Genomic DNA, 21,944 nt, shown 5'->3' with positions numbered 1-21,944 from the left:
GACAGGCGGGGCGTGGGCTCACCCGCATCTTGTTGTTGACGAGGTCGAGGACAGCGTTGTAGGGGATCCTGTCCAGGGGAAGGCTGGCCAACCACTCCTGCAGCGTCTCCAGCAGCTTCCTGACCGGTGCCCGGCCGGGGAACAGCTGTGCAAGGAAGGACCGTACTTAAAAAAAAGACGGTTCGGGGGAGACACCGCCCATGGCACAGCCGTCCCTGGGGACCTAGGCCAGGTCGGGTCTGCCGGACACGGACCCACCAGTCTGCTGGGAAAGGTCCCAGGGCTCTCCCCTAGTACTGGGGTGGGGGGGTCTGTCCGGAGCACAGAGAAGGGGGACGGAGGAGCCGCAGGCGGGTCCCCGGCTCTCACAGCCGCCTGTGCCTCGCCCATCAGCTCGGAGCCCCAGCCGGCAACTGCTTCACGGTGACAGACGACATGGCCACGACCTGCCTTTTGCATCAAGTGGTGGAGGGCCCTGCGGCCCTTTCTGGAAGCACCGCGACTGACTTACCCGGCCCGGAGCTAACACACGCAGGCCCGCTGCGGCACTCCATGCTCCCTCCGCCTGCCCCCTGCTGTCTGACTGCGGAACCACGCGGAAGAGACGCATCCCACAGGGGCTCTCATCCCGGAGGGTGCGCTGTGCTGGTTAACGAAGCGTCTGTGCCAGCCACGCAGCCGCGGCCCCTCGCGCTCAGAGCAGCATCAGCTCTGCAACCGGCGGGCGCAGCCCTTCCCCGAGCACCTGACACGCCGCCCAGAGCTCAGAGACGGCGAGGCCCGCTGCCCCGGGGCCAGCACAGCTCGTGGCTGCAGAACCCTGTTTCCTGCGCGCGTCACAAAGTGCTGCTAGCGACACGCCGGCCTCCAGCTTCCAGGTCCGCCACGCTCCAGAAAGAACAACGGACAGTCACCCTGACCACAGAGCTGCATGCCTGAGGCAGAGGACGAGGAGGCAGAGGAGGGAGGACCGCGGGGCTCTGGGCCGGGACCGGCACTGCGGGCCACACACCTGCCTACACAACCTTTCTTCACTGGGAACACGTCACGTGACTCACTACTCCTGGGGCTGTGAGTCTGGCCTCCTTCCTTCTCTTTCCGAAGTCATGGGACACAAGTGTGCAACACACCATGGAAGTGCTGAACGGGAATTACTGTGCCAAGCCCCTTACCGCCGCGAGAGAAGCCCCTTATCTATTTTTAAGTCATCACTATGCCCGGTGTGGGGCCTGAACCCCCAACCCCGAAATCAAGAGCCGCAGAGCTATCGACAGAGCCAGCCAGGTGCCCCGAGGGAAGTCCTTCCGAGCAAAGCTTCCCTCTTCGAGACAACAGGCATGACTGCGATGCCAGACACGGGGCAAAGGGCTCTGTCCTCAGGCCACTGTGACCGAGGCTTTCCCTGGCGTGAGAGCGCAGAGGGGCCCCAGGTACTCCTTGGGGAAGAGGAATGACCTCCTGCTTCCCACTGCTCTGGCCCAAGGAGAACAGCAGGCCTTGGGTTCTTGGCCCGGGAGCTAAGGGCTCCCGGCAGAAAGGTGACCCGACAGCCACAGCTCCCGACTGACGACAACCCGCCCATGTACCCTCACCGCTCCGCCCACCAGTGAAGGTGGGGTGCTGCCCCCCCCGCACCCGGCCCACTGGACACACCCTGCACAGGGAGGGCTGCTGGGAGGCCTCCTCCTGCCCTCTGCCTGCCGAGCTTCCCTGCCCACACGTCCCCAGCCCCGCCCTGACACCTCGTCTGGTCACCCGGCAAGCAGCCACCTGGCCTCCGCCACATGGCTGGGGCTCAGAACTGGCGCGTGCTGAGCAGGGGCAGAGCCAGCGCAGGCCCGTGCCGCTGTAGACAGCAGTCCTCCAACTGAGGCCGGCTGCGCTCCCCGCCACGCCCCCGGGCGCCCTCCTGAGCCCCCCTGCAGCCCAGGTGAGATGCAGCGCACCCTGGCGAGGACGGTGACGAAGTCCTTGAGTGTCCGCAGCTCGGCCCCCGCGAGGGACTTGTGGGCGGCCAGCTCTACCCTCAGGAGGTGGTGCAGCCCCGACTCCAGGTCCGCCGTGTAGAGCTTCGCCCTGAGAACAAACACCGCGAGGCCTGCTGAGCCCCTTCGTCGCCTGAACGCACCCTCTCCCTGCGCCCGCCCCAAGGGACCCCCGCACCCCACAGGATGACAGCGACAACTCCCCCGCAGCCGGCAGGGCTGTGTCTGAGTGAAGCCCACCACTCAGGGCTGCGCGGGCACCCGTGCACGCAGCCTCGCCTGGGCCAGCTCAGGCCGGAGAGTACCTGCCTGTCAAATTCTCTCCAAACCACGACTTCGGGATTCTCTTCCTTGTTGGGTTTTTCAGGCAACAAAAGCAATTTTTTCCTCACATCCGGCAACGACTTCAAATAAGAGGAAAAAAACGATCGGAGGGGCTTCCCGCTGCGAGAAAGGGGGCCAGGTGTGGGCGCAGGCCAGGGCGCCTCCAGGGGCCTGGCCACCCCCCCACAGGTGTCGGAGCACGCGCCAGTCACCCAGACACTCGGGTTCCCCGAGCGAGAGGAGCCCTCCCTCCACAACGCACGGAGCCTGCCGGACCCCCCAGCCCACCCACGCTCTGGGCCTTCGTTGCAGGCGCCGTGGGCGGCAGGGCAGGATGCTGGCAGCGCGGGCATCAGCAGGCCGGCCCCCCGACCTGGGAGGTTAAGACAGAGCCACAAATCACCGAGCTGTAGCCACGATGAGGACCAGTAACAAGTTTCCTCAGCTGCGGCTTCTGGCATGCCCAGGGCCCCTGCCAGTACCCTGCCAGCTGCAAGTGGGGTGTCGGAGAGTCAGGGCTGCAGGGACATCCGGGGACCAGGGGGCCCTCGCCCGGGTGGGGAGGAGCTCACACTTGGACGGTATGTAAAGGCGATTCCCAAGCCCCTGCAAAGGAGCTCAGGGCTCATCAATGACATTCATGGCTCCTTCTGACTCCAATATGCGCGTCACTTCATGTGGAGAAGTGCTACCAACAGGGCTTTTCATGTAAAACAAGCATTTTTCTTTAAAATGGCATTCTGCTCAGGGACACTCTGTCGGGGATAGTTCCTGCTGCAGATGTGGCGCTGGCACCCTCTGCTGCGGGCCAGCCCCAGGGGGCCCGGCTGGGATGAGCCCGCTCGCAGAGGACAGCATGAATGACCCAATCCACGGAGGTGGCCACGCCCACCCTGACTTCTGCTTCTTAAGAAGGGAAACCTACCCAAGGACCGGGGCGCATCTGAGGCTCTGGGGAGGCCGCTTCCCAGACGAGCCAGGAGCCCAGGGATTGAGGAAGCGCATCCTGGCTGGGCCGTGTCCCAGCACAATGAGATGCGCCAAGAGTGGCCAAGTCATGGCTGGCTATGTGGGCACCTCCAAGCCAGGGGCTGGGCGGGCAACCCCCAGGGCAGGCAGGCCTCCTGGGGCTAGGGCAGACACCACAGGCCCCAGGACCCCGTCTCACCTTCCCATCTGTGGCCCTTGCCACCCTGCTTCGGGCTGTTCACTTTCTAGTGGCACTTGGGGCGTGCAGATGGCGTCCAGGCGGGTTCTGTGCTCGTAACTGTGACAAGGCGCATGGCATCTAGCCCAGAGGCAGCTCCCACACTTGGAGGGGTCCCCAGATCCTACCAGGGGTCGCAACACTCCTGAAGCCAAACGGCACTTACACATTAATTAATCCACGTGTCCCATTTGGGTAAATCAAGTAACAGGAGGGAAGGGAAGAGACACCGAGTTTCTCCAGGAAGCCCTTCTCTGCGTTCAGCACTCTCTTCACCACAATGTTCTCGTACGGAAGCAGGTCTAAGATCACCTGTGGACGGAGAAAGCAATGTCACCTCCCCTGTGGGGGGCCGTGTCTCAGGAAACATTACCTTGACCGATCACAAAGCAGCGCGAGCATGAAAACCATGAACAGTATCGTCTGGACGAAGCCCGTCCTTCCCTCCCCCGTCCAGCCTTGCTTAGGCTGAAGGCACCGGGACAGGGACGGAGCAGCAAAAGGACCACAGCAGCAAAACTGTAGGAGCTGGAACAGCTGGAGAGATGACCCCTGAGCCTGTCGCGCCACTAGTGCGATCAGGTGTGGAACCCACACCTGTCAACTTCTTTCCGCCAAAGGGTACGCATGTCCCAAGCGGGGGCGTTGCCGGAAGTGCGCACCACGGTCTCAACACCCGGCCCCACTGCAGAGTGCCCTCCGGGAATGGACGCAGCCACCCACCCTGGGGAGCAGCCCCTGCCCGTCATCCCTGCGTGCGGGAAGGGAGGGGCGCCCGAGGACACAAGCGCACAGCAGGGAGAGGCAGCTTTGGGACAGCGCGGGGGGTGCCAGGTGAGAATGCTGGTCCTGCTGCTGGTGGCTCCTCCCAGCCTGCCCGCCACCCGGGGAGTTCCGGTCAGGCACAGAGATGGCGGCACGATGTCGCCGGAACTCGGAGGCACAGGCACAGTGCGGTGTTCAGACTGCTGACACTCGTAGCCTCCGCGTGAGCGCGCACTGACGAGCGCGCCTGCCAGGAGCACACGGTGTCCCGCCTTCCCGCCCAGAGCTCCCGGAGGCGGCGACATGGCCAGGAGGCAGGCAGCAGGGTGAGCGGAAGGAGGAGGAAGGCGCTGGGCACAAGCAGGAGAGCCCCAGCAGCCAGCCGCTCCCTCCGCCCTCTGAGGGACCTCCCATCCTCCACGCTGGAGTCTGGCACCAGGGGCAGAGGCTTCAGACCCCACGTATGGAAAGAGAACAGAATAAAGTTCCACTGTAGAAATGACGTTTTATATAATCTTGGACCTGGTGGAAAAGTTAAGTGTTTCCAACACAGCCAAGAAAAAATTCTAATGGAGATGTCTGTGAGTAAGAAATAAAGAGCCTTGAGGGAAGAGGCAGGGCGCCCTGAAATCTGGGTCTGGGGGGCCCCGCTTGGGCCCCCGCTTGGGCCCCCGCTTCGCCGTCGAGGCCCCTTCTCACAGTGTTTTCTGCGAACCAGCCAATCCGCTGAGCGACACCACAACATCCCAAGAATTAACGGGAGTGAGATGCGGGAAGGCCACAGGCAGGAGGAAGAGGTCATTGCCGTGGGGGAACGGAATCGCGGCACGCTCACAGAGACGGGGATAGACACGGACACGGTACCTCACGGCCGACATAGGAGCCATGGCTCTCAAACAGGACGGCCACGTAACGGCCACCGTGAGTGTCCACAAGGGAAAGGACGTCGCTGGGCCTTTGAGAGAAACAGAGGCTTTCAGTGCTTCCGAGAGCAGCGGGCTGGCCCTCCCATGCGGCACCCACACACTTAATGCAAATCTGTGTTCACGAAATTCGGCTCCAGTCCCAACACTCCCCTCTTCACGCAACTACGCACGGAATGGGGTCCAGTGGTGGGCAAGCAGGCGGCCTGCCTCCGCCTGTGTGGTTCTGTAGGAAGTCGACCATGGTCCGCCTCACCGTCTGCAGCTCTCGGTCGGGCCCTGCAGGGAGTCGTGCCACCGTCACCGCGTGGAATGCCACTGCCCCAGGGCCCCAGATGGCACCGCACGGACACGGGCAGGACGCACCGATGGTCGTCGACAGACCACGGTGGGGGCACAGGACAGAGCATATGGTGACTGGTGTGGAACCAAACGGGCACCAGGGGCCAATCTCCCACACAGGGCGTGGAGACGGAGTGTTCAGAACACACCCAGCGACCCTGCTGGAGACCCGCCGTCCCCGGGAGCCTGACCTGGGCACTGGCTCCCGGTGGGGGGGGGGGTCCCTCATACAATTCACTAGGCAAGCACGTGGTTCATGAACTTCTCCAAATATTTTTTGAGTAAGGAGTTTACTTAAAAAGATTTCACTGTCAGATTTAACAAGGAAGGCAAAACCTGGAATAAAAAATTGTTGCCGAAACTATGACACTGCTTGAGCCGTCCGAGGACAGGTGGTCAGAGGTGCCGATGCAGATTCGCTGACGCTGGCGTGGAGGCCCACGGACCCCGTCCCACGGGCTCCCTGCTCTCCTGAAATCACCTTCGCTTTAACGGGTTTATGAGGCGACTCTTGACAACAAAATATAAAACTCGTCCTTACCTTTAAAATTTTCTCCAGTTGTAAAGTCCTTTGTAAACGCCTTGAAATACTAAGAGAAAAAACACAGAACAAGTAATAAACAACCAGACCTGGTGTCTGTGCACATGTTTAATCTCTTGTTTTTTTTAAAGATTTTTTAAAAATTTATTTGACAGAGATCACAAGTAGGCAGAGAGGCAGACAGAGAGAGGGGGAAGCAGGGTCCCTGCAGAGCAGAGAGCCCGATGTGGGGCTCGATCCCAGGACCCTGAGATCATGACCTGAGCTGAAGGCAGAGGCTTAACCTGCTGAGCCCGAGGCACCCCTTGTGCAAATGTTTAATCTTGAAGCAAGAAAATGACCATCGTCTTAAAAGAGCTTGAGTTAATCTGCTCCAGCAAGTTCCCGTTAACTGAGAAGGAGCCGCCGTTTCCATGCACGCCGGCAGCCATCCGTGTTTCCAGGCAGACGCGTCGGGGCTCCGTGATGTATGCTCTCTGACCCAGCAGGGCCAGAAGCCAGGCCGCGCAGTCGGCGCTTTCCCTGACTCCCGGCACCAACATGCATCCTAGTGGCCGGCTCCGACCTTCGGGGCGGGTGACAGATGCCACAGGACATCTTGGGGCAGAAGAAAAGAAACTCTTCAAGTTAAAAACCTTCTTCGCTAGAAGAGATGTGGAAGAGGGTGAGAACTGCAAACCGGGGGAAGAGCCTCTCCGTTCTCGCAACTGAAAGAAAGGTCAGCGTCGAGAACGTGCCCGGGACGCCTGCCGATCAGTCACGAAAGCTGCAAAGCCCCGAGCGCGATCGGGCACACGAAGGAGCAGCTGCGGGACACAGCGCCCGTGAACAGAAGATGCGGCGGCGGTCACGCAGGCAGGCGTTCTCAGGGCTCCGGAGCCACCGCCGAGGGTGCGGGAGCTCTCGGCAACCCTGTTCAGCGTGAGACGGAAGGCCTGGGGCTCACAGCCGGCACAGCACCCTGCGTGTGCAGCTAAAACACAATAAAACTCACACAGGGAAGGTGAGGGTGAGGCCTCGAAGCTCTGGAGGAGCGTCCCTAGGGGCAGAGGCACAGCTGCCACTGAGCCCAGCCAAGGGAGCAGCAGGACAGCACCGGGCCCCAGGCCACACAGAGCACAGGGTTTTGGGGCTGGAAGACTGAGGGCCTCCAAGCTTCCTCAGAGGCCGCATGTTTTCTGGGATGTAAATACCGTCCCGATGCACCCGTGCTCCCACGCGGGACGGCAGCGCGCACACACGCGCACACACAGGTGCACACGGCCCTTCGGAACCTTCTCAACAGATCTGTTCACTCTCGGCCTCCCCGTGGAAGAAAAGGGTAAAATCGGGGCGCCTGGGTGGCTCAGTCATTAAGCATCTGCCTTCGGCTCAGGTCATATCCCAGGGTCCTGGGATCGAGCCCCACATTGGGCTCTCTGCTCAGCGGGGAGCCTGCCTCTCCCTCTCCCACTCCCCCTGTTTGGGTTCCCTCTCTCGCTGTGTCTCTCTGTCAAATAAATAAAATCTTAAAAAAAAAAAAAAAAGAACACAGTAAAACCTGCCTGTAGGGCCACCCGAAGGCCACCTGCCAGGGTCGCTCTGACAACCTGACCCACCACATACATGGTGGGCCAGAGGGCCCCGAGCCTGACACGGGCCACACAGGCAGGGGAGCAGGGAGGACAGACCTGACCTGGGGAGCCCACAGCGGCTCCCTAGCATGGCCATGCCCACCGGGTCTGTGGGCTGCAGACCCCACCCTCCTCTGCTACTGCTACAGCCCCCCACAACACGTACAGCCTGAGAGGGTGGAACGCCAGGGGTGACCCTGTGCAAACGAGTTCCTGCCAAGCCCCAAGTGACACCCCCCACATGCCCGGGTGCAGGAGTTACACACGCAGTCGATCTCATGGGCAGGTGCCCCTCGGGCGGAACGGGAGGAGGGCCAGGGTGGGAGAAGCGCCGGCCGCGGGACAGGCAGGGTGCTCACCCGGAAGGTGGGGTAGAAGTGGATGTCATAGGCTCGGCACACCTCGTAGTTCTCCTCCTCCCCGCAGTCCAGAGCGGCAACGCGGATGGCAGCAGACCAGTCTGAAAAGCAGGAGCGCGACCTTCAGTGTGGGTGTGCGCCCACATCCACACGGCCCACCGGCCCACGCCCCACCTCAGGTCCTGGATCTAGCCCTCACGCGCCCAGAGCATTCCTGCGTCAGGCTGGAGGGGAGAACACAGCCTCCCCAGGCTGCAGGGCTCTCCCATCGCGGACAACACGGCCAACGGACTTCTGCCCAGTGTGCAAGCCGCCCCGCTCCCACCCGAGCACGGCTCTGCCGGATGGAAGCTGGCGGGTGCCGGCCTTCCCCAGGGGCCGCCGAGAGCGCCCACAGGCGGAGAGGCCCGGCCGCACGTGCTTAGCGACGACACTCCCGGGCACTCGTGCAAATGAGAACCTGTGGCCGCAGTGTCTGAGCCACAATCTCTCTGGGAAGCGACTTCTACTTTCCGTGGACGCTTCCCCCAGACCCTCGAATGCTGGCGCCGGTCCTAAGAGTAGAACAGGTGCAGTTTTACACATATATTTTGCTTATCTTTAAAGATTTTCTCATGGGAATGTCGCCACATGTGACTACCACAAGGTCTCCAGCCGGGCGGCCCCCTCCCTCCAAACACGCTTCCACTCAACAGCCCCGCCACCCGGTCACAGCCAGCAGCGGCCGCGGTCACCCCGAGTCTCTCTCACACACACACTCTCTCTCTCTCCCCCCCCTCAGGATTCAACCTCTCCTTAAGTTTCACTGGTCAGGAGGCTGTGACTGACTGTGTGTCTTTCCATCTACAGCCCTGTGCCCCACGCACTTCCTGTCGAAGACCTCGGGTCCCCCCAACATCAGGGCTGGGCTGACCGCACGTCTCTGCTTATCTCCCAGAGCCTGCGTGCACCTGCATGGAGACTCGAGTCTGAGCCTCTGGGGAGATGGCTTCCCAGCTGGCCCTGTGGGTGGGTGACCTCTGGCTCCCTCCCTTCCTCCCTTCTTACTGACAGACCGCCCTCCCCTCCCCCAAACGTGGGCAGCATGTCATCTCACCCCCCGTCAGGGACGGGCAGGACACCTGTGCACAGAGGGGCCTAGCTCACGGCAGCCCCGAGGCGCGGTGTGCACAGGGAGACAAGTGCTTGGCTTGGCCCTGTGGTTGCCAGTCTCAAAGGCACGGCTTCCCCAGTATCCTCCAAAAAGTGAGATTCTCTCTTTAAAAGATTTGATCCCACCCCAGAGGATGTCCGGTTCACGCTGCCAGACACCTGCCCGCTCCTTAGGGGCAGCCCGAGGAAGCAGGACACGGAGCGCGGCGGTCTGCAGACACCGCAGCAGAACGCTCCCCAGGCAGGGTGCTCCCAGCGGGACCCAGGTGCTCCACGGACACTGCCCATGAGGCCACCAGGGGCGGTGGGCGGGTCCACTCCTGGTCCCCTGCAGCTAAGGGAGTGCCACGTGGGGGCTCCCGCGGGTCCTGCACAGACCCTGAGGAGGCCCCGTACTGCCGGGCGTGCTGACGGGGCACCACCGGGCCAATGCCGTCATCTGGTTAACAATCACGTCGCACAGGTCTGCCCAGGGCCTGGCTACGATCTTGAACTTCAGAGGCTGCATCGAACACGGGCCTGGGAGGAGAGAAGCCACCAGACATGACCAGATCCCGTACCACACGAGTAGTTCTGGACGTGGCCAAGTCCGTACCTTCCCAGTTTCCCAACTAAGGCACCACTTGTGCTAAACTACTCGCCTCCCTCCTCCTTCCTCATGAAGCCAGTGACCAGTGTCCACGCCGTGGGAAGACCCTCCGCCGGCTTTCACCACCGAGGACCGAACACTGTCCCGCTCATGTTGCTTCCCGAAACCAAGTCCTGTCCCGAGGCCACTTCAGAGGGCTCCAGGCAAGAATCACAGAACCTTCGGGAACCACTTTCCGGAGTCTCGGATTACACGGAACTAAGGAAGGACAGTTAATACTCGCATCCAATTAGGGCAGCAGATGGCCCAGGGCGGGCAGCTCGGTGCGGTGCCAGCAGTGCCCTCCACCGCGGCGCCCCCCCGCATGCCGCCCCCTCCACCGCGGCGGCCCCCACCTGCACACGGGGCCCTCCAGGGCGGGGGCCCCCACCTGCACACGGCGCTCGCGTCGGCGGCCTCCATCCTGCACGCTGCCTCCCGCACGCAGCTGCCTCCGCCCTCCGTACGCACCCCCACTGCCCTGTTGGGGGGCCTCCCCCAGCCTGTCATCCTCCCTTCTCTTCCCATTCATCTTGCGAAAACGCCTCCTGTCTGCCTCCTCGTCCCTGCCTCACAAGCGCAGGGTTTCACTGTTTACTGGCAATTTCCATGACACGCTGTCATTTCATGCTTAAAAAAATAAAAGCACCCACTGCCCGGAAGAGCGTGTGAGAAAATGAAGACCTGCCCCAAGGGCTAACCCTGAACGTTCGGTAGAATCACGATGAATAATCCAGCCCGGCGCGGAGGCGGGAAAGCAGCGGAAGGAACGCACTCCTCGACGTCGGCGACCGTACGGTTTTCGCGGTGGGACCTGGTCTGACTTCCTTGTTCTCCGAGTCTTCTAAGCACGTTTCACACAAAAGCGAATGCACCCCCACCCCCAGTCTGCAGGGGGCCGGTGGACCCGGAGCCCTGAGGCTACTCGTGCTGTGCTCAGTTCCCACCTGCCGGAGTTCCCGGTGTAGAGAGGCTCCAAAGAGCACCCCATGAAACAGCCCCAGGTCGTGACGCTGCACGGACAACGATGCTGAATGGAACCCGACCCAACGCCACAGCAGCACCAGCCACACTGCAATAACCTTCCTGAGTCTAACAGGGCACGGAGACAGCGGGAACACGCCGGCTTCCCCCGCGGAGGTAAGAACGGCTGTCAGCCCCCGTGAACACCCTGGTAACCCCGAAGGCAAGATCGCATGCTGCTGTGCCCCAAGAACTAGAGGCTGTCCAACCTCAGGCTCAGCCTGCAGCCCCAGATGAGAGGAAGGGCTGGAAATTGGCCACTGGTCCCTGCGTCCCTTTGCAGCCGCCCCCCTACCGTGACTCAGCAGTGCCATCCGGGTGCCCAGCTCTGAGCACACGCAGGATAAAGTCTGTGTCCCCAGGCAGCGGCCAGCAGCCAGGCTCCTGCACCTCCTCCAAACCGGCCGTGCTGACTGGGCTGCTCTTTTTCCAGGCTGACCTCCCCGGGGCCCCAACATCTGCCAACTGTTCCCACCTCCTGCGCTTCCATGATAAGAAAAAACATTCTGATCGAGATTGAACTGTGTGATTCTTCAAATCCTAACCTTAGCTGGAAAGGACCCCGGAGGGTTGCCTAGCCCTCAGCAAGGCATGTATGTCTGTAGGCAAGATCACTTTCTGGGTGTCCTCAGAACCTTCCAGATTCTGCACATTTCTGCCATTTCATCAGCTGACTTGTACACTCATCTCTTCCTCATTCATTCCTCCCCTCAAGCCACAGACAGGTCCAAGCGCACTCCTGCCCCAGGACCTTTGCACCTGCTCTTTCTTGGGGGAACACGCTTTCCTGCAACTTGTACTTGCTGCCTTATTCATCAATTTCAACACAAATGTCACCTCCACAGAAAGGCCTGCCCCGACTTTCTGCCCAGGCACAGTTAAAATGGCAAGAAGAGCTCCCCACCAGTCTTGCATCCAAAACAAAGTCAACTACACCGTATTTTACAAGCTTTCTTGCCAAGCCACCACCTACCGAAGTCTGCCGGGTCAAAGAGGCGGGATGTTACAGCAGAGGGTCAGAGAGATTAAGGGATCTGCCCGGGGCTCACAACCCGCTTGGTGGCACCACTGTCGCCCGCCGTCACAGGCACGCGGAGCACACGCAACACGAGTGTGCCGACTGGCATATTCTCAAGGTTCTGCTCTCCCTTTATCCTACCAGCTCCAGACGAAGACCCTCCCTCCTTCAAATCCAGCCCACCCCCGCCATGCGGCACACGCGTCCTCCTCTGACCCGCACATGGTCACATGTGGAACGAATCAACCACTTCCTCAACGAGCCTCTGCACTGTGTCTCCTGGAGAAACACACAGAAAATCAGTTCTTTGGAAACACCACTCATCCTTGTATTGCCAGCATATTTTCTACCATCCCTCCACCAGACCACGGCCCTACGTGCACTGGCAGGAGCTGTGTCCGCTCCACGGGGAGCCCCGCTCCGAGCCACAGGTGCAGCTGAGCAGCCGGCGCCCTGCGCAGCGACACGGCAGAGGGGTTGCTTCCCACTCCCAGTGCCCCCAGGGCTCGCCCCGACCCCCAAGAGCCACGTTGCTCTGCAAGGGCGGCCACGTCACCGCCTGCATCTCATGCAGGACTCCACAATCTAGAACGCTCTGACCCACGGCAGCCCAGCTCAGCTCTGTGCCCACGACTGTGACGTGACTTTACAGGCAAGAGAGCCGGCGCCTAGGCCCCACAGGCTAAATGAGGGGCACCCAGTGCCACCTCCCTTGCCCAGGCCTCGGGGCTGCCCCAGCCACGAGGAGCCTTCTGCCCCAGAGCTGGGCCATCCTGACTTTGAGGACAGTAACCAGGAAACTGTCGCTTGGCATCACAAAAGCGCCAGGTGGCTGCCGGTCCTCACCTCCTCTGCTCCTTCCTCCCCGTGACACTTGCGACGCCGTTTTCACCTGAGCAAGGCTGTTCCTACTCGTCCCCACGCAGGGCGAGCCACACATGACAGGCCGATCTCGCTCTGCCAGCGCAGTGCTGACGACGTGCCACCCCAGGGACATGGGGGGGCGAGAGGGGGGATTCTTCTCTGCCTGACAAAGGGGAGGTCTGCGTGCAGAAGCAGGAGACGTCGCCAAGGCAGGCTGTGCTGGCGATGGGCACCAGCAGGGCCCTGGGAGCCGTCCGGGGTGGAGGCTGCCTCTACCTGCCACACTCCACGCAGATGGCAGCAGGCTGGGACCAGGTATGGCCCCAAGAGGACCCTGATGGCTCCCAAGGAGCAAGGCCATTCTCAACCAGCCACACAGGACAGGCCCCCCTCTTGCCTTGCTGCATTTCACCTCACACCGCCAACAGCCACATGACACACGTCCTTCTTCTGAGGTCACGTCCTGACATGTCCTGGCCTCTGCCCCCTTTACTAAGCTCACTCCCATCAGGCCTCCAGGTGTCCCTGGAGTGGCGTGTCCTATCCCCGTACCAGCAGGCCCGTCTGGAGCAGACAGAGGGCAGGCGGTGTCAGATGGCACCAGGACACCCATCAGGTGGACCGTGCAGCCCACATCCTGCTCTGCCTCTTACCGGGTCTGGAGAACCTGAGCAGCCTCGCGGGCACAACACAGAAGCCACATAACACCTCCCTCCAAGGGAGGTGTGAGGACAGGTGGGCTGACAGCCCTGCGCAGGGCACGGCTGCTTGGCGTCTGCTGCTAGAATGTGTCCTGAGCACTCACCACAGCCAATGGGGTGGCAGGGGACACCGCACTCATGCAGGCCAACGGCAAACTCCCAGTGACCCTGGGAACTGCCGTCCTCACAGACGCTGGCGACTGAGCAGGGTCCCAGAGGCAGGGACGGAAGGGGAGAGGCGAGCGGCGGGCAGCTTGGGTGGGGGGGTGGCCAGCATGAGTGGCTCCAGAGTCAGGGGCTGGGCCAGTCCTGTGAGGGTGTGGGTCTCGGGAGGGACTCACACACTGCAGGGGGAGGAGTGACATCACTCTGACCAGCAGCGTGGGGTCCTGGTGGAACCGAGACTGCAGACTGGTTGCCACCTCCCATCTTGGCACCCAGGAATACGGGGCAAGGTGGCCCTCCGTGGGCTCTGGCAGCTATGCTGAGCGAGGTCGGGACAGTTCCTCTTCAGGTCAGTGCCCAGCCCAGCACCGGGATTCTGGGTAGACAGTGTCCTGACCCACCCTGTACCCCTAGGCAGGTCCAATGTTCACATGTGGCCACCCCTGTCGGGCCCCACAGACTCTGGACGAACTGGGCACAGGTCATTGTCACCAGAGCAATTACCCTCTAAAGTCCCCGGGGTTAGGGCCAGGGTGTAGGGCGGCTGACCCATTGGATGTGGAGCCTGAGCCCTCCCCACAAGCCCCACCCGGCCCAGGCGGTGTGCATCCCCTCCCTACTTGCTGTCCCCACTAGGCTGTCGCAGGCACAACCTCCCAAAAGACAACAGAACGAGGTCCCTTGGTCCTGCCCTGCTCTGCCCCCTGGAAGTGGGGAGCCAGTGCTCCTCTCAGGGGCGCCGCCTGCCTTCCCAGGCGAGGAGGAGTCGGAGCTGCTGGGCTCGGGGGATGTGCAAGGTCTGGGCTGCAGATGCGGCCATGGGGCAACTAGAGGTGGCCCAGACTACAGTCACCAACTCTCGGCTTTTCAGCCTCCGAAGTCCTCCAAATTTCCCAGGCACCCAGGAGGTGGACCCTGCCTTTTGAAATAGGGCACAACTGCTGATGGCTTAAAAATGAAAAAGATAAAAGAAAACCTCGGTTTCCCTGGATTTCAACCACTGCTTGTCCTCATCCCGCGGTGAAAGGGCCAGAGGTGCGGCATCACCCACAGAGTGCAGGCGCTCGGGATGCCGACTGCTGCCCAAGAGCCCCACGGGGGCTCCGAAGAAACTTCGCGCCCAGGAGGCCCCCCTCTGCCGCCTCTGGGAAACCAGACACTTGGTAACTTTGCCAGTGTGAGGGCTCCAGACCCTGCATCCATGCGCAGCGAGTGTCAGGGCCCAATTTCCAAACAGAGGCATGACTCGTACAAACACAGGACAAATGGGCACCCAAGGTGCTCCCAGACTGAGCGCTGAAGGAGCGGGTCAGGGGCACGTGGACGGAGCACCGGGCCTGCCAGGAACTGCCGGCTCTGAGACACAGCAGGCTAACGCCCAGCAGGGCAGGAAGCCCCCAACTGCTGGGTTCCCCTTTCCACCGGACAGGACTCTGTTCCTCCATCAGATGAGGTGGGTGAGTCAGAGCCCTTAACCAAGAGTGAGCACGCCGTGTCCAACACTGGAACGTCCCTTGGAAAACTAGCCCCAAGGGGAGACCGTGACACGAGGCTCGATGACATGGAGAGGACACGCCAGCCCTCTTTTTTCATAGTTCCAGGTTTCAAATAATGTTTCATAACGGCAGGATATAGAAGAAAACTAGCCCAGAGGCACCTGGGTGGCTCAGTGGGTTAAAGCCTCTGCCTGCGGCTCAGGTCATGATCTCAGGTTCCTGGGATCAAGCCCCGCACTGGGCTGCTCAGAGCGGAGCCTGCTTCCCTCTCACTGTCTGCCTGCCTCTCTGCCTACTTGTGATCTCGGTCTGTCAAATAAATAAATAAACTTTAAAAAAAAGAAAGAAAGAAAGAAAGAAAGAAAGAAAAAGAAAAGAAAACTAGCCCAGTGTGGAAAGTGGCCCAGGGCAGGGACATGGGGTAGGCCCTTGAAATACACGCGGGAAATCCCCAAGCCTGCTGTGCTCCCCAGAGGGAAGACGTCCCACTTGGTGAGCTTTGACCAAAACTCATGGATCCAAAAACACAACACTGCCTACAACACAGTCCTTCTTCCTGTCCACAAACTACAAAGGGTCAACTCCAAGACCCTGCCTGCAGCGGAAAGACAAGTGTCCCCACCCCCGCGGTTCTTCCGCCAGAATCTGCTGCCCCAGGTCTGTCAGTGCCCCCTGGAGGCGGCCGGCGCTGGTAGGGCAGGCTCACCCCGCCCCAGTCACTCCTGGCCCTCGGTTCTCCAGGGCCAGCCGCATTTTTAAGCCGAGACACCAGATCATATAACCGCCTACTTAAAGCTGTTCCTCCTTCCTGCAGTCTGTCCAGCCTACAAGCCTGGAGCCACAGGTCCCGCTGGCTGCCTGACACACCGGAACCTCCCCCGGTTCGCCACCGGACAGCCGTGGTGGCCCCTTGCAGTCCTCGGATGCCCGTGGTCCTGCCCGTCTCGGGGCCGTGGCACACCGGCTGTGGTGCGCCCCTCATGTTCTGAGTGTCACACGCCACCCGACGCCTTCCCCCGCCACCTAGTGCCCACGTGATCTTCCGGTTTACTCTCCTAGGACTCATGACCTTCCATTAGCCTCATTTTGTGTTTCTGTTCACTGTCCCTTCCTCTGAGGCACAAGGCTCCACTCGGATCTGCGCGGTCCTGTTCACGGTTTCTCGCACCTACCAGGGCCACAGAGAACATACTCAGGACAAGTTCCAACACGCAGGACCGACGCAGGGCAGACATCAGACTCTACTTCCGTAGGGAGCACGCGGGAGCATGGACGGGGCGAGGACGGTGCCACGGGCCAGCGCACAGAGGCTGTCGGGACACCAGTCCTCAAGCACTCCGCAGAGCTCAGCCGGCTGACCGGCCCGCCCGCCCGCCCGAACCCGGCCGCTGAGCGGAGGGGCGGGCTGACACCTCACCAGGCCTTTGTCCGGCTGGGAAAGGAAGCCTGCTCGCGCTGGCGGGAAGGCTGGCGGGCGGGAAGGCTGGCGAGGAAAGCAGCAGAGGGAGAATTTCGGTTTCCGCTGGCAGATGGAGGCATTCATGCAAACACAAAAGAGTCAGTCTATTTTATCAAGTAAAATGCAAACTATTTCAAAGGTCTAGCTTCAGGGTACTTGCCTCATTCAACTCATACCCTCCCCACCTCCTGCCTTTCCCACCTGTCTAGACCCCACCATACAAAGGACAGAAACACTCTAAACTGAATGCAAACCGCTTGGTTGACAAAATGTCAGGCCACCCCAACCAGACGGGGGGAGGGCACCAGCTGGGAGGCCCTGCGGCCTCCAGGGGCACCCACAGGAGTCTGCAAGCCACGCTCCACTCTGCTCTCAGGCCTGCCCACTTTCAGTACCACAGGCTGAAAACCTATCTGTCAAAGACGTAAGCTTCTGTGTAACAGCAAACTGAAATTTATTTCAAGTTTACTCTTCAAGTAACTCTATTCTTAACTTACAGGATTGAACCTCGTACCACTACTTGCCAAGTTCTAATAAAACGTCTTTGTGACTCTGATTTGCAGGCAAGCATCAATCTGTCCTAGAAAACGATCACAGTATGGAGTCGTTCCCCCCTGGGGTTGGAGAGGGAGCAAGAGGAGGGTTGTCTGGAAGGCACTGGGGCGGGGTGGGGGGGGGGCCCTCCCTCCAGGTGAAGCCAGGGTGGTGGGGTTTGCACGTTCTAGCCACCGGAGGACACTCTTTCCCCCTGTGCAGGCCCTTTCCTGCTTCAACAAGGTCTTCTTGGACAGGCTCCAAGTTCAAGAGCAAGTTTAAGCTACACAGGCCTGGGTAGGGGCGCCTGGCTGGCTTAGTTGAGTGTCCGACTTGGGATCTCGGCTCGGGTCACGATCTCAGGGTTCAAACCCTGTGCTGGGCTCCACGCTGGGCAAGGAGCTTACATTAAAAAAAAAAAAAGAAAGAAACATATGTAAGTCTGGGTAGAAATCAAGCCCACGTAGTGAGCAGGCAAGTCCAGCCTGAGCCATCCAGAAGTTACTAGAGGTGGATGGAATCCGGGCACACTCTGCTAAGCGTCCTCTGGCAGCAGAGGGAGGGTCTCCGCGGCGCTCCCACCCCAGCACAGGGGTGAAATGAGCTCCACACACAGTCCTGGGCGGCTGTTCCAGAGCCCGATGGGACACTGCCGTCCTGGCCGCGAGCCTCTCTCCTGGCAAATGGCTGAAGCCTCACAATGCTGGCCAGAGAGAGGAAAAGCCCCCATTACCCCCACCCTGATGACCCGGTTCTCACACCTGACATCACTGAGCTTGGCATGCCAAGTGGTGCTCCTCTGGCCACAGGCATCACACAAGTCTGGGTCTCACGGGCGTGTCTCACTCGGGGCTAACCACAGCTACCTGGGCCAGGGGTGGGGGGCACAACAAGCTTTCCTGGGGCCATAACAGGTGGATGTCACCCCCTGCCTGCCTCCCACCTTCTGTCCACCCTCTCCAGGGTCCAGGCAGACTCCCGGAAGCCTCCTGCGGCTCCCCACCTTGCACACCCCTGCAGGTGCACTGACCAGTCGCTCTTGCTGGTGTCGTCACCCCTCCCCCATCAGCCACCACCCCTACTCTCCACCCTCTCTGCTTGAATGTGGGCCCATGGGGGACACCAAGCAGTCCTAGCTCATCTCCAACAGGCCAGCATGGGTGGGAAGACCAGACTGCGTGGTGAGGAGCTCAAGGGGGGCAAGCCAGAGTGGACTCTGGGCAGGAATGAGCACCTGCCTCATGGCCACCACGCAGAGGGAGCCATAGGTCTCGGAGCCACAGAGCCTGTCACTCAGCTGTGTGACCCTAAGAGAACGACCTCCAGGCATCACCATCCAGGACATGGGTGACACCAACAAACAACCCCTCACAGAGCAGGGAGAGGAGGCGTGCGCTGTGACTGCCCGCCAAGTCTCCGGCTCCCCTTTGAGCCTTACCTAGGACTCCAGGGCTGATACAGAAAATCTGCCTGCTTCCGCAAGGCAGGAGTACATGCGAGACCCACAAGAACAGAGGCTGAGGCCTCGGTGACCCTGACCCTGACAGGGACACTCTTCGGGATGACCAAGTGTCCCTAGAGCTAGTTCAGAGACAGCTCCCGGGCGGAAAGCGGTGGGTGGCAGCACCACAAGCGGAGCTCAGGGCTAAGTGATTTCCAGGAACACAGCAGGGTTCTGTTTTGCAAAGGATTTAGAACTGACAGGCCTAAGCCAGATCCACAGAAACACTGGCAACACCCAACAGTAGACCTTTTGTTTGTTAAGCCTTCTTACAAGGAAAAACACTTATTTCAAAACCTTGAAAATGTCAGTGAAGTGTTAAACTTCAACCTCTCTTTTAGAAAAACAAAGGCCCCCCTCAGCTGTTCCTGGAACTGGGAGGAGCCCCACCCCCTGCAGACCACCCCTCCTGCGTCCTGTCCCTTAGTCGCTTCGGAGCAAATGGCAGAGGCCCCTGAGGCAGCAATGGTGGAGGGACGCAGGGGAGACAGAGCTCCCCTGACCCCAGGCAATCTCACCGGGGAGCCAAGCCTATCCCACTTTCCAGAAGCCTTGAGATGGGGCTGGAGGAGTGGTGGATGGAAAAACCTGGCTGGGTGCTCTCCATTTTAAGAGCGGTGGTGAGAGGCCCCTGTGGTGGCCCAGGGCAAGGTCTGTGTGCCCCAGGGACCGGACAGCCGAATTCACAAGTGACTGATGGGGCCAAGCGGTGACAGGGGGAGGAAAGCCTGCATTCACATGGGGAACAATGGGCATCTGCTCCCCTGTGGGCGGCCAGGGGTGGGGAAAGGGTGCTTCTTCCCTGTGATTCCATGGGGAGTTGGCTGAAATTAGGCACAAAAAGGACCCTGTGGTAGATCAAGCGGGAAGCAAAGGCTTAGACTTAGCGCGCTCCTTTCCTGAGGAATTCTTGTGTGTGGCAGACATCCACGAGGAAGAGGTCATGTGCTGTGATTCCTGGCGCTCTTGGCCATGAGCCTTACCATGCAGGTGTCTCCCGAGGCCCGGTGTCCCTGAGAACAGTGATCCTGCAGGGATCCTGCTGGGCCTGGATTGGGGCCCTCGTCTTTCTAACAAGTCCCCAGGTGACCTCTCTTTGGGGATCCCAAGTGGGCCACTCCCCAGTGCCAAGGGCTCTGCCCAGGTGTTCCTGCAGCTGTCCTCACCCTCCCTCAGACCACAGCTGCTTTTCACTTCCAGCCACATCTCCCTTCCACCACAGGCCTGACTTGGACAGCGTCCAATCCTGTTAAGATAACCGTATTCGGCTAACAGCTGAGTTAATTACCCCATTAGGTATGGATTTTTACCGCCCTCATTTCTAGAAGGAACCTTCCGTCCAAGCCCCATGGCCCCTTACACGCTGGTTCAACACAGAACAGTCTGCAATGTTCGAATCCGGCTCCAGCGTTTGTTTCAACCGCCCAGTGAGCGAATCAAAATACGCACAAAATAGGTGACAAACGTTTCGCCATAGACAGATACCCGCATTTGCATCTGAATTTACATGTCGCTTCTGCCACTAAAAACCAAGTGACAACTGAAAAGTTCTGTTATTAAAATGCTTGTTTGTTCTCAGAGAAAAGGCTTTAAGAGAACCTTTAAGGGGCAGTCTGTCCACCTCCTTAGCCTCTGACCTCGGGTCCAAACACTGGCGGCTTAAGAAAACGAGATCAGAGAACAAAGCCTTCAGAATCAAGAATCCCAACACGCAGGGACTCCCCGAGCCAGGCGGTTGGGCGCCTGCCTTTGGTTTGGGTCATGATCTCAGGGTCCTGGGATCAAGCCCCGCGTGGTCAGGCTCTCTGCTCATTGGGGAGCCTGCTTCTCCTTATCTGTCTGCCGGCCTCTCTGCCTGCTTGTGATCTCTCTAAAATGAGTGAATAAAATCTGTACAAAAAAAAAAAAAAAAAGGCTCCCAACACTCCAAAGTAAGAGGAGAACACATTTTAAAGATAATCATTTGCTGGGGCGCCTGGGTGGCTCAGTGGGTTAAGCCTCTGCCTTCGATTTGGGTCATGATCTCAGGTCCTGGGATCGAGCCCCACTTCGGGCTCTCTGCTCAGCAGGGAGCCTTCCTTCCTTCCTCCCTCCCTCTCTCTCTCTCTGCCTACGTGTGATCTGTCTCTGTCAAATAAACAAATAAAATCTTAAAATAAAATAAACAGATAATCATTTACGATTTTGCACAAAAATCTTATTTAGGCTTTTAAGTAGTGTATGAGTCTGTCCCGTGATGGAGAAAAAAAATCACAGCAGAGGAAGACGTCAGACCCAGAAACAAAAGCGCAGAAGAAAGTGCAGCAATTTGCTCCGCTCCTGCCCACGGAAACGCGTAATTAGAGGTTAGCGAGCGCCAGCTGGACCGCGGCCGGCCCTCCCCGTGCGGAGAGCAGCTCCGACTCCCGGGCCAGGGAGCTCCACCTCAAAGCTCTGCCAGCTGGCGGGCGGGTGCAGCGGACGCCCCCCACCGCGCCCCAGCTGAGCCGTGCGGGGCCGGCGAGGAGCCCCGGGCCCGGCCCCCGGCGGGGGGCGAGACCGTGCGGTCCGGGGCCGGTGCGGGCGGCCCCCGCAGGCGTCCGGCGCATCCGGAGGGCTACTCGCTCCGAGCACCCGCCGTACGCGCCGCCGGCGGGAGAGGGTTCAAGGGCGCGCCTCACCTCGCACGTCCCCGGCCAGGGCCCGCCAGGTGGGCGCGTAGCCGATGCAGTGGCCGCACCACGAGGAGTAGAACTGCACGAGCCACGCGGCCGAGCTGTTGGCCGTGGCCCCGCGCACGCTGCCGCTGTCCAGCACCCACACGGCGTCCTCGCCCGCGCGGTACAGCCGCGCCGCGCCGCCCGCCCCGGGGCCCGCCGCCGCCGCCGCCAGCAGCACGAGCAGCGGGGGCAACCGCCGGGTTCGGGTCGCCGCCGCCGCCGACCCCGCCGGGGCCGGGGCTCCCAAGCTGCGGGCCATCCCCGCAGCCGCCTCGGGCGCCTCGGCCGCCGCCATGTTGGGAGTGCCGCGGCGCGCCTGACCTTTCACCCTGGCTACCGGCGTCACGTGCGCCGCGCGCGCCCGGCCCCGCCCCCGAGCATGCGCCCGGTCCCGCCCCCAGCCCCGCCCCCAGCCCCCGGCCCCGCCCCCTGCAGGGTCGCCGGGTTTAGCGACTGAAAAGGTTCCGTGTCCGAGGTGCGGGCCTCACCGCACCGTCTTCTGGCCGGAAACTCAGTCCCGAAGGGCCCCGCCTGGAGCTGCCCTGAGCTCGGTTTCCGGGGCATCTCAGTCTGGGCCGCGCTGCGGGGCCGCGTCCCCGCCGCCGGTCCGCGCGCGCTGCGGGAGGGGAGCCGCCGGCTCCCCCG

The 21,944-nt window shown here is 60.9% G+C and overlaps 1 protein-coding gene across 1 annotated transcript in view; it reads right to left on the bottom strand.

Annotated features, from left to right (window-relative positions):
- The window catches only part of LOC111145752 (quiescin sulfhydryl oxidase 2), a 29,447-nt gene extending 7,862 nt beyond the window's left edge, over positions 1-21,585 (bottom strand). The window contains exons 1-9 of the mRNA XM_022500937.1: positions 21,261-21,585; positions 8,060-8,160; positions 6,088-6,136; positions 5,378-5,483; positions 5,146-5,236; positions 3,683-3,828; positions 2,295-2,429; positions 1,947-2,076; positions 23-145 (exon numbers count right to left, since the gene is read on the bottom strand). Of these exons, the coding sequence (XP_022356645.1) occupies positions 23-145; positions 1,947-2,076; positions 2,295-2,429; positions 3,683-3,828; positions 5,146-5,236; positions 5,378-5,483; positions 6,088-6,136; positions 8,060-8,160; positions 21,261-21,558 (1,179 nt within the window). The 5' untranslated portion in view covers positions 21,559-21,585. The remainder of the gene's footprint in view (positions 1-22; positions 146-1,946; positions 2,077-2,294; positions 2,430-3,682; positions 3,829-5,145; positions 5,237-5,377; positions 5,484-6,087; positions 6,137-8,059; positions 8,161-21,260) is intronic.
- Between the last annotated feature and the right edge of the window lie 359 nt (positions 21,586-21,944).

The sequence above is a fragment of the Enhydra lutris genome, unplaced genomic scaffold, assembly GCF_002288905.1.
Source record: "Enhydra lutris kenyoni isolate GAN:26980312 unplaced genomic scaffold, ASM228890v2 scaffoldscaffold13, whole genome shotgun sequence".
NCBI classification, from domain to species: domain Eukaryota; kingdom Metazoa; phylum Chordata; class Mammalia; order Carnivora; family Mustelidae; genus Enhydra; species Enhydra lutris.
This window is presented reverse-complemented; position numbering and strand designations above follow the sequence as displayed.